Source organism: Acartia tonsa, chromosome 5, assembly GCF_053477335.1.
Source record: "Acartia tonsa isolate MP-2025a chromosome 5, ASM5347733v1, whole genome shotgun sequence".
Lineage (NCBI taxonomy): Eukaryota > Metazoa > Arthropoda > Copepoda > Calanoida > Acartiidae > Acartia > Acartia tonsa.
Window position 1 is genome coordinate 824,031 of NC_137264.1, and position 12,751 is coordinate 836,781.

A 12,751-nucleotide genomic window follows, 5' to 3' on the forward strand; every position below is an offset into this window, starting at 1 on the left:
ATTTCAACAGATCATTCTAGAGATCTTACTTAGCACTCTAAATACTTATTACCAAACATCTTAACAAGATAGATAAATGAAATAAGAAAAAGGTTTAAAAGAAAACTTGCACAGCCTGAGGCAATTTGTCTGCTTGTTTATCCTTTATTAATATCGAACTGGCATGTTGAATGTCGTATTTGTTCTGAGAATAATGGTAATTATTATATTCTATTGGAAAGGACAAAGTATCTAAATTGAAAAATAACAAGGATGACAATATACATAAAAGCACAGCTCTGAAACAGAAGGACAAATAAAAATTAATCAGCAGAATACTAATGCATAAGTCTAAACAAAATTGCAAGTAAATATAATGCTAAACTGCCTAAATACATGATACTGTAAAATTTTTAGGAATTGATTATAGAGTGGCTTCACTTTTAACATATTACCTTGATGTAATATGTAACAGTATTCCAAAAATCAGATAGATCAGATAACTTTAAAATACAATTTTTTTTGTCAAAATCTGCATGTTTGAAATGGATGTATGTACTTTCTGTACTTTTTAAATAATATATATTCATATATGTGCAATTTTTAGTAAAACCTGTAATTTTTTGTGTCTTTTCTTTACATTTTATATAATAAAGAATATTAATAATAATAATAACTTTCTGGTAATCATTATAGAATTGCCATGCATTCTTAGTATTACTTAACTGTTTTAGGAATTATCATGCAAAGTTTGAAATTAAATGGACGATTTTAACTTGTTTAGATTAACAAAAAGAGCTAACTGTTCTAGATGCAAATCTGTTAAATACAGGATACTTTTTAAAGGACATACTTACACTTATGACTTAATTATGGTGATGCTTCGCCTATAATATTGTAATTTGTTGTCCTAGGAATCCAAAAAGATTTATTGGAAAATTATATCACATAAATAAATTTTGACAAAAAAGTAAAAAAAAACAAGGTTTAAATGAAAGTCGGGACATTCTGGTAACGATTATAGAATGGCTATGCTGTTAAAGCAATCATGATCCAAAGTTTAAAATAAATACCTAAGGCAATTCTAATATATCTAAATTAACTAACAGTTAATGGACAAACCCTAATTAACAATATCAAAACATGATAAATTCACTGAGTATTTCAAAACAATTTGCTTTCAGAGAGAAATACTAAATATCCTAGTTATTTTTTACAGAAGTTAAAAACCCATTTAAGAGTTCCATTTAATAAGAGCCTCTTGGATAACTTTTTTATAGAAGATTTTATATCAGTGCACCTATGAACCAAACTATGTTTAATGATGTGCTGGTTTATATGGTCTAGTATCTTTTAAAAAGCAACTCTTTGCCTGGAATTCCTACCTTTATTCCCTTATGTTATGTTGTGCACCTGACATAACAGCAGTGGGAACCATTCTAACATCTTCAGTTAGGAAATGTTATTGGGCTGAGATTCAATCCTATCACCATCCTTATAACCTACAGATGCGCTTTGTGCTACAAAAAATTTAATTTTAAATTTCCACAATTTTTTTCGTGAATTACAAACAAATCAACTCACACATACACTCGCATAACTCGCGGCATTAATGTAGTGTGTAGGACTGTTGTCACAGAGGTGTTGGGTCAGAACTATACCCTGTATTATCAGATACATTAAAAATGGTAACTACTGCTGCTATGTCAGGCACTTTACATCAATATCTAAATAAAGGGGAATGCTTTTGCCCATTATGAAATTTAAATACTTCTGGACTAAAGTCATGCAATCAAATAGTTGGAGCGTGGCTTTAAAAGGTCTAACTACTTAAGGTCTAACTTACAAAATTTACTGCGTGAGATAAGGGTCAATTTAAAAAAAAGAGGTTGTATCAAGTATAAAGTTGTATTAGATTGGATTTTTAAATTGTTCACTGTTTGTAGATTTTACCTCAAATTTTTTCTTTTCTTAAATCTGACTAAGCTTTTTTAAGTTTTTGAATTTAGATTTTTTGCAGGGTAACATTACACTTTTTGTAACATTAGACCTTTTGTAGCATTTGAACTTTTGTAATATTAGATCATTTGTATCTTTAGATACTGTAGTAATTAAATCTTTTGTAGCAATGCCAAAGTTGGTTTTCTGTTGGATGTTACTAAACCTAGGATGTTTGCACAGACAAGGTAACATTACTCTCATTAGTTAACTTATTAGAAATCTATGAATAATAAATATACTGTGACAGAGCTGTATGTCAGGATGGGAACAATGGATCCAAAAATAATTTTTTGTTCATTATTTTAGCCAGCTATATGTTAATTAATTATAGAACTTGATAGTAACCAATTGTTTGGAGAGATATTCTCTTAAAAAAATAACAAATTTTTATTTGAAAAATAAGACTGAAGAACTAAGACATTTACTTATATAATGTTTATTTTACAAAATGTTTTATCTGTGAATATAATATATGAATATACAAAAAAAATTACAAGCTAAATTTTTAAACAAGTACAACATGCAATATCCATAAGTAGCAAAACACAGAAAATTCATTGATGAACAGAAAACATGGTTAGTTTTTTAAACATTATTTGTATTATATCAGAAAAAAATGTTTAATGTAATTTCTTTCTTCATATTAGTAGAGACAAAAATGCAGATTAAATTTAATGAAATCATTTTTTGTTTACAATTATAATGAAAGAGTCGATGAGCAGAAAATTAATCTGAGGCACAATATCTGTAGCTGCAGCCAGGTGTATCAACCAGATAATACACATAAAAATCTCCACAATTGGCTACCTTACCAGAAATTGGCTTAGTACAGAAATTTCCACTCCAAGAGAAGCATATATTGATATCATTAATCTCACCAACTTTAGGTAGCTGATCATCACTCCATCCTGTAAACAATGTTCCACAAGATGATGATCCTGGTGGTGAGGAGCTTAGTTTTGTGCCTGCAGGAGGAACCATTCGATACCATGATGGTCCTTCCCAGGATCCTTTATTACTGCTTCCTTCTTGATCACAGAAGAATGTGTCACCTGTCTTGTAAGAACTAGATCTTTCTGTCTCATTGAGTATCTTGTAATTTTGACACAATCCAAACATACCTAAAATTATGAGATTAAACTATTGATTTTTTTTCCGATTGAATTTTATTTATATTTTTTTAATGGAATTCACTTCATCTCATTCACAAAACTTTATTTAGATATTTCAAAAATAAAAAAACTTGTATTTTAATGCCTTAAAACTCAAAAAAACATTCTTAGATCTTTCAAGGGAGACACAGAGAAAATAAGAAATTCACATTTTAAGCTGATAATACAGTGTATTTTTTTTATGAGAACTTTTTTGAAAGCAATTTTACCCCACTTATAGTTATCAGAATTTAATGATTATTGGCTTATTTTCTTTGTTTTTTAAGGCAATTAATAGAACAACAAAAAAATATTTCAGTTTTCATTTAAAAAGTACAGTAAAATCTAAATTTCAAAACTTAGGTGTCAACATATAAAAATGGTTTTAGCGTATTTTTCTTTAAAAAATGGATTTTCTGTAGTCAACTTTGGGGGGCCAGTACTCCCTCCCTGGTTGAGATATGACCTTCAAACTTTGACATTTTCTAGTACATATCCCTAATAGTATCTGTATACATTTTTAGCTCTATATCTCAACTTTGAAGTGTTTAGCAGCCATTCTTGCAAAAGGTTGATTATTTGAGCATAAAATTAATGCGCTAAAACCGTTTTTAGATGTTAACACCTAAGTTTTGAAATTTAGATTTTACTGTACTTTTAAAATAAAAACTAAAATATTTTTTTGTTGTTCTATTACTTGCCTTAAAAAAACGAAGAAAATAAGCCATTAATCATTAAATTCTGATAACTATAAGTGGGGTAAAGTTGCTTTCAAAAAAGTTCTCATAAAAAAAAACACACTGTATATTATGAATTAACACTTAACAGTTGGAGCCCCCCCCCCCCTCCTCCGGTTTTTTCTATCTCATTTTCTGTGTGTGAAAGATAAAGAGCCCAAACTGTGTGACTTTTTAAATTTGGGTATGACACAGGGTCATCCAGGTAAAGAGCAAAAAATTTTTTTGACTTAAACAAAGCATTTTATCATACCAAAATACTAAAATATTCTCTAGTAATACATCCTAAATTTAAATACAGGTGGTCAAGTAAATTTCAGGTTCCAGGTATGATCTGCAGGTCCTGATCCTCCAGGTCTTCATAAATCTTTAAAAGGCTCCTGTGGCCGCAAATTTTGACTTAGAGCCTTTAAATTTTAAACCTGAGCTTATCTTACATATCTACATAACACATTTACCTTTAACAGTCGGGCCCCTTGCCGTACAGTTGGGGGGGGGGGGCGTTCAACGCCTCCCCCCCCCCTATTATCTCAGTTTCTATTAGAGCTAGAGGGCTAAATTTGTTTGTGCAAGTCCCCTGTGTTATGATGAATTTCCGACCTTAAGTAAGTCAAAGTCAATTTTCGCTTCCTTCACCCTTTTATTTAACAACCTTTGTTTTCAGGTCCTTTTTTACTTAAAAATTTTAAACGGCTGTAATTTTTTATTTTTAAAGCTAGAAGAAATTTTTTTGCAGAAAATGTTTATTTTTATGTAAATTTTATATTTCAAATATCAAAACATAAATTTCAGCGGCCGCAGCTGTACTTGGCAGCTGCCAGCCGCCGCAGTCGGCGGTCGGCGGGAAAACGGCGGCGAATCTTTATGAAATTTTAATACATTATGTAGACACGTAAGAAACGCTTAAGTTTAAAATTTGAAGTCTCTAAGTCAAAAATTGCGGCCACAGGAGCCTTTTAAAGATTTCTGGAGACCTGGAGGATCAGGCCCTGCAGGATCATACCTGGAACCTGAAATTGACTTGAACAACTGTATTTAATATGAGGATGTACTACTAAAGGATATTTTAGTATTTTGGTAAGATAAAATGCTTTGTTTAAGTCAAAAAAATATTTTTGTTCTTTACCTGGATGACCCTGCCAGGTTTGCTGGCATCCTGTGCCCGCCAGGATGGAGATATTAAAAAAATTCCAACTCTCAGTTATGTGTCATACCCATACTTAAAAAAATCAAGCAGTTTAAGCTTTTTATCTTTCACACACAGAAAATGAGATAGAAAAAACCGGATGGGGGGGTGTTCAACGCCCCCCCCCCCCCCCCCAACCATTAAGGGTTAAAAATTTTATCCGCCTCCGTTTTCCGACGTCTGCCGACTGCGGTGGCTGGCAGCTGCCAATTACAGCTGCAGCCGCTGAAATTGATATTTTGATATTTCTAATATAAAATTTACATAAAGATAAACATTTTCTGCAAATAAAAATTTCTTCTAGCTTCAAAAATAATAAAATTTCAGCGGCAAAGAGGCCCGACTGTTAAGGGTTAAAATATAGGGTTTCAAAATAAAATCTTCTGGAAATCTGTTAAAACAGTATAAAATATGCTATTAGTTTTAGTGATTGAAATAAAAATATTTAAATTACCTTTTTCTTTCAGAAATTTTAGTGTCTCAGTACAACCCTCTCTTTTTGCATTGCTTGTATGTTTGCATTCATATTTTGCAAAGTAAAGTGCTGTTTTACCTAGATATAAGGGATGGGATAACATATCTAAAATACATTTATTTTTAGTCTTTTTTGACTTTGAGTAACAGAAATAATGCAACTTTTTACTTCAGGACTAGTGCATAAAATTCATCTAAAAGTTTGAACAAATGAAAACAATTTTTTTCTATTCTAATATTAACCTGGGAAATACAAATACTGATACTTCTAAAACTTTAATATGATTGTAAAATTGTAAAAACAGTTAAGCTTTGACTTTGAATATATATATTAATTGCCAATTGTCCTTTCCCTATATCTCATATTAGATTCAGATATTTGGACAAATTGTCATATTGAAATCAAGATATGTTACTATAGGTAAATATTATTACTTGCCTTCATTATCCTTTGCTTGTAAATCAGCATCATGTTCCAATAATATTTTTACAACTTCCAGGTGTCCATTCTCAGCTGCATACATTAAACTGGTCTTGCCTATAAAAATATTATAAGTATAATAAAAAACACTCTAAGGTAAATATGAAGAAATATATTGGATGAAAGTAAAGAAGTAATATAGACAGTTAGATAGATATTTAAACTAAAATATTTGATTAACATGGATATTTTCACTTACCATCATTATCCTTGGCCTTTACCACAGCTTTATTTTCAAATAATATTTTTACAACTTCAAAATAGCCATACTGAGCTGCATACATTAGACTGGTCTTGCCTAGAGAAATATTACATATATATAAAAAATGTTTGGCCATAATTCTGTCAAAAATGCTTTAAAACAGACTTTTTTTAACCTAAGAAACTGAAGCAGTAAGCCCAAGTTTTTCATGATATAGAAAGTAATTTTATAGCTGATTACTTGGGCCTGTAAAGAATCTGTTTCTGTATATTAGGTCAAAAAAAGGTTTGAAAGAGTTATGGTCAATTATAGGATTGAAAAAAAAAGAAAATTTAGTTAGATAAATATTTAAACAAAATTATTTGGTTATAAGATAAATATGTACCCACCAACATTATCCTTGGCCTCTACATCAGCTTTGTGTTCTAATAAATTTTCTACAACTTCAAGGTGTCCGTAGATAGCTGCATACAATAGACTGGTCCAGTCTAGAGAAATATCACAAATTTAAGCAAAGTAATCAGATATAATTAGAAACAATATTTAGGTGTAGGGAAAAAAAGAGAAAGAAATGAAGTAATATTTTAAGTTAGATAGACATTTAAACCAAACTATTTAATTACCCACCATTTTTATTTTTGGCTTCTACATCAGCATTATGTTCTAATAATAATTTGGAAACTTCAAGGTATCCATTCTGAGCTGCAAACATTAAACTTGTCTTGCCTAAAAAAAAACAACAGAGTAAAAAGATACAATAAGAATAGAGTAGAATTGGTTAATTAATAATAGAAAGATGGAAATAAAAATAAGAAAAAAGGAAAAAAAGTAATATATGTGGTACGTTCAAAAGTTAAATAAAATTTAATTATTGTATTACCTAATAAATAAATAATAATTCTCACCATCATTGCTTTTAGCCTGTACATCAGCATTGTTTTCTACTAATAATTTCACAACTTCCATGTGTTCATACCTAGCTGCATAAATAATACTGGTCCAGCCTAGAGAAATACACCAGAATGATTAGATAAATAGTTAAAAAATAATAAATAAAAGAAAAGAAGTATTATATAAAGTACAGTTTGATAAACTGAATATTTGAAAACTAGATAAATAATAACACTTACCTAAAATATTATCCTTTGCCTCTACATCAGCATTGTTGAATAATAATAATTTGATAATTTCAGGGAAGCCATACCAAGCTGCATAGATAAGACTTGTCCTGCCTAGAGATATATTTCAGGGTATACAAATATACTCAAAAACATGAATTGAAAAATATCATAATTGAAGAAAAGGTAATAATATTATTTGATTTGTAGATAAATATTATTCTTTACCACTTTTACTTTTAGCTTGTACATCAGCATTATGTTTTAACAATAATTTGACAACTTCTAGGTTTCCATTCTCGGCTGCATAAATTAGACTTGTCTTATCTAGAGATATGTTAGAGATTAGATTATATTTTAACCATACACAATTCTACCTATTTTTGCTTCCTTACAATCTTTATTTAGAAGTCTTTGTCTTTAAGTTCTTTTTAGTTGTTTCAATTTTAACTTGCAATCCTTTATGTACCTGGTCACAAGTTGCCAAATTTATAAGTCAATAAGTTAGTGGTCTATATGTTGTAAAAGATGAGAGGGTTGGCATTTTCACTCCTCCTACCCATCTTTAATCTTTTGATGTTAAATCACATATTTTCAGGCACATAGTTTAATCTTACAAAGCAGGTAATGTAATGCAGTGTTTTAAAAAATATGCATATATGAAAAACCCAGAATGAATAAAAGCTGTGCTTACTATCATTAGATACTGCATTAACATTAAATCCAAGAGAAATTAGTTCATCTACTGTAGCAACATCACCGTCTATAGATGCTTTAAACCATTCTAAATGCCATGATTGAATTAATATTTTAATAATATTTTTTTGTTCATATATTTTGAATTGAAATTCATATTTCATAAAATGTTATGATATAATTTGAAAAAGAAAACAGCTACTAGTTACCTTTGTTGTCTAAAATTTTAGCACTCCTTATCTTTTTTTCATATTCTTTGTAAAGCTTCTAAATTTTAAAAAAACATTATGCAAAATATTTAGTATTGTTTAATTCTTATATTTAAAATAATGATATATCATTCTTTTTGAATATTCACTACTATATATTTGTGATTTTGATATTTGCACAAGAACAAGAAATTTCTCAAAAATCTAATAAATAAAGATAATTCCATACCAAAGTAGTTTCATTTACATTACAGTTATATGCTCTTGATATTTCTACAATATCTGCAGGTGATAATTTCTCCTGAAATAATTAATAAAAACAGATATTCATTTATTAGATTTTAGTTAGAATATTATAATAATAAGAATAATTAAATATTAAAGTATGAATACAAAAAATATAAATAAAATATGTTTTTTGAATCTCTCTTTGCTCCTAATTTGTCCATGAAATTTAGCCTGATCACATTTTATTGTTTTGATAAATCAAAAATTAAATTCTTACTGGATACTTTTCCAAAACATTATTATCCAACAAGACTTTATATTCTTCTTTAATCTCTATACATTCAGTGTTTTGTTTACAACCTGTGGTCTTTGGATAGTGCATAATACTGTAGAAGTCATATACGGTCTAAATTTATTGGAAATATTTTTAAATGCTTTAATTAAATTGCATTTTTGTACATTATGCTTAAAATATTTTATCATGTATGTTATTATCATATATAATAATTATGTATATATAAAGGAAAAAGTAATTTTTGATTTTTTAACCTCTTTACCACTAAAAAGGGGGGGGGGAGGGCTTAACACCACCATCTCATTTTCTATGTGTGAAAGTTGGAGTGCTACAATTAACTGACTTTTAAAATATTTGTGCGTATCTAGGAAAAGTTTTAACTTTTACTTTTAAAAAGATAGTTATAAAAAGCTTTTCTTTTAGATAATAGGACAGAAAGAAACCAGAGTTGTTGGAACTTTTGCCTCCAAAACCTTTAAGGTTTAAGCTGTATGATATCTGGCTAGGATTCTACCTTAGCATTAAAAAGTTCTAATAAATACTTATGAAGAACATTAAGTCTAACTAAACATTCCCATTTTGAAAACTAATTTTCACTTAGCCCCATGATGAGAATTGAAATTAATATTTCCACCACTTTCATCATAAGTGTTATCAAAGTCCTTTCTTTTTTGCATAGCACCATTAGCAGCAGGTTCAACATTGTCAAAATTGATATTAACATAGTCATCTCTATCAGGCCTAAAACAAAAAAAATTATTTCGTTAAAGTATTTTGTTAATTTATTGAAATCAAGACACGAACATAACTAAGCATAAATCTAATACATATGTGTTTTTTTATGGATACATGGTTTACCTGTTTTGCTCATGAACCATTCCAATAACATGACCCAATTCGTGTAATACTGTGGGGCCTGAAAGAATTATTTTCTTCACTTAACTTTATTCATGGCAATGCATATTCCAATATCTAATATGGGATCTTTCTAAAAGTAAAGATATTGATAAAATAAAAAGTCAATATAAATTATTTCAGTTACTAATTATAATGCTTAAACTTAATTTTTTTAGGACAATATAAAATCTTAAAATCTACTCAGAGATAAAAAAAATTTACTAAGTGTACCTAAAACTTCTTGAATAGTTTACAGTTGTATCATTTCCAAAACTATGGAATTTTTTAATTAAGAAATGAAATAAGGCTATCAAGCTTAGTGAATAAAACTTTGTCAATGTCAATTTTCCAAAAAAAAGGCTTTTTCCTGTCAGAAATAACATTTGTAGGTAATAGTTTCAATAATGTCAATCCACTAAGTTATAGATCTATGTATCTATCAAATTTATGTAAATATCTTAATTAATAAGAAAAACGAAATTAAATAGAGGTGTAAATGTACAGCTACTTAAAAGCTTAATTGCTCCTAGCCAAGCAATTCGTAATTGTGTTTGTTAATACAGTGTATTATATTACATTCAGTATTACCTTCATCTGCAAAGCAGCTTAAACTCCCAAGATTTAAATTGGTTCTAGATCCATCAAATCCTAGAAGAAAATTCTCTAATTATGTTGATATTAAGTTAAAGCATTTTTGTATTGGAAGTTCAATTTAAGTTTGACACAAGATCAACTTTATCTTGGTTAGCCATAGAGTTCTGATTTGCCTAGCCTTACATAGATATGCCTATACACCTATGACTTAACAAACCCATTCTCCTAGGCTAGGATTCTTTAGGATTTGGCTAAAAAAAAAACAACCTTAGCATGTGTATGATGTGAAAAAATTTTATTTAAAGTTTTAAAACTATAATTTAAAAAGATTTATCCATTAATAAAAATGTATTACCTATTGATGCTTTACATTCTTCTGCAGCTTTTCTGTGAATTGCCAATTCTTGGGAGAAAAAATTCTTTTCACTGGACTCTATGTCATGAAACTTTATACAGCCTATTATGAATATATATTTTTGTTATTTTTCAGCTCCCATATATTTGTGTTATTTTAAAAATCTAATTAAAAAACATTGGTGGATAGCTGAAAAATCAAGATTTGACATATAAAAAAAAACATATTGTATACCCTCTGTCTGAGCTTCGATTTTCTTCATCTGTTCAACTACTAACTTTTTCTGATCCTCAGAGTAACTTTATAATGAATGATTAATTATTTATCGTTATTTTCATTGATTCAAATTAAATGATAAATGAAAAAACTACAAAGTTACCATAAAAAAACTAGATGAAACTGAGTAATAAAAGATATAAACTCAATTTTGTAAAAACAAAAGCTTTAATATATATTGTGGTGAAGACTGATTTCATAATGCTTAGTTTTTTTACCTCCTTCCAAATCCCTCTTCATCAAGAAATTTGTAATATATGGTACCGTTTTTCCATAACTTGTTGCTATTTCTATAAATGTAGATAAAGTAGATAATATAACAATAATATTTTTATCAGAAAAGGGAATCAATAATGGAGGTGCTCATAAAAATCCTATTTAATGAGCATATGGAAGGGTAGAAAAATAGCCTAAAACCATACCTAACTGGACTTTTTATAAAAATAAAATAGCCTAAAACCATCCCCAGACCTATAAGTAACTTCACTGTAAAGGAGGACCTTATAGGTTTAGCTGTTAGCAAGATCCTTCAATACAGACTAAAAGGCTAACTACTTTATATATTAGGATGTGGATTTTATGGCTATTATTGCCCTTATGATTTCAACTTAGCAGCTTAAGTAAGCTTATTATGAATTTTAGCTGCAGAATTGATGGATCCTCAACTATTTTCACAAGAAGTTGCATATTTGTGACACTTTAAAAGCCTTAAGATTTTGTAACTGTACATTTCACCTTAATATAACAGGATGTAAAAAAAACTTAAGGGCATTTTACAAACACCCCTTTGTTCTGATGAACAGGGTTAAATATCATTACCTCACAAAGGAATATCCATAGTTATTATCAACTACAAAATAGATAATTATTTTTACTTATTATGTAGACAATGTCAATTTATAATGTTTAGGTTATTAATTTATGAATTTTTTATTTAAAATCTTCTTATGATACAAAGTATATAACCTGTAGGATCATAGTTATCATCTTCCAGTGGCAAGGAATCTTTTTTAAAAATCATATAAAATATAAAATCCCTAAAATATTTGTACATAAAAATAAAATAAAAATCTATATTTAAAATCTCACCTATGTTTTTCTGCTGTAAAATGAAAATAAACAAAGTGAAGAATATCATTCTCTAAAAATAAATTTATTTTTTATCAAAAATGTTTAGATGTTTTTTTTGTATATAGTATATTTAAATTTTCTTATAGTATAATAAGTAGCAAAATAAAGTATTTATTATGATTTGCAAATATAAAAAATAAAATTCTCTCAAAAAAGATCTAAAAGCTCCAATATGAATTTTGCTGAAAATTAGAAATAAGAAAAAAATATTTATTTTTCTGCTTTTTATTTAATTTCTTATTTTTAACTCTGCTGTATGATTTTATAGGTGTCAGAGTATAGTTTTAAAACCCCTTTCAAAAATGCTGCAAAACAGTTTAAATCTAAATAAGACAGAAAAATAGTGTGCAATATATCATGTAATTGTGGTATCCCCCCCTTACTTTCTGAGCTATAGAGTAGCTTTGCTTTCCAGCTCTAAGCCCATATTGTTGATTTCCCCTTGAAAGATGGGCAAAGCAGTGTAATATAATCCCCAATAAGATTTATTTGTTTGTGCATCTTTATTATGCTTGTAACTGTATATTTTGATCAATAATGTTGACTAGCCAGAAACTAGCTTGGCCTAATTAACATGTTTATGTTATATATATTTGCCCTGTAATACTGATTTTATATGTATCCCTAATTCCATGCTATTGATTTTATCATGTGAGGTAGTTAGTATCTTCAGGACTTTATTATAATAAACAACATTCAATCCTATTTGAATTATATTATAATACATAGAGAAGCAAAGCT

The 12,751-nt window shown here is 28.5% G+C and overlaps 1 protein-coding gene and 1 long non-coding RNA gene across 2 annotated transcripts; both read right to left on the minus strand.

Annotated features, from left to right (window-relative positions):
- Nucleotides 1–2,400: 2,400 nt before the first annotated feature.
- On the minus strand, nt 2,401–8,862 carry LOC145319885 (uncharacterized). Its single transcript, XM_080162290.1, has 13 exons — nt 8,740–8,862; nt 8,464–8,535; nt 8,235–8,292; nt 8,024–8,113; nt 7,558–7,656; nt 7,342–7,443; nt 7,117–7,215; nt 6,839–6,937; nt 6,601–6,699; nt 6,209–6,307; nt 5,968–6,066; nt 5,509–5,607; nt 2,401–3,101 (listed from the first exon to the last, which is right to left on the minus strand). The coding sequence occupies exons 1-13, from the start codon at nt 8,842–8,844 to the stop codon at nt 2,707–2,709; spliced, it is 1,515 nt and encodes a 504-aa protein (XP_080018416.1). The 5' UTR covers nt 8,845–8,862; the 3' UTR covers nt 2,401–2,706.
- Nucleotides 8,863–9,904: 1,042 nt separating this feature from the next.
- On the minus strand, nt 9,905–11,163 carry LOC145319886 (uncharacterized). The gene is made up of 5 exons (XR_013880052.1): nt 11,098–11,163; nt 10,838–10,902; nt 10,604–10,705; nt 10,243–10,302; nt 9,905–9,927 (listed from the first exon to the last, which is right to left on the minus strand). It is a non-coding gene; the product is annotated as an uncharacterized LOC145319886 (long non-coding RNA).
- Nucleotides 11,164–12,751: the final 1,588 nt, after the last annotated feature.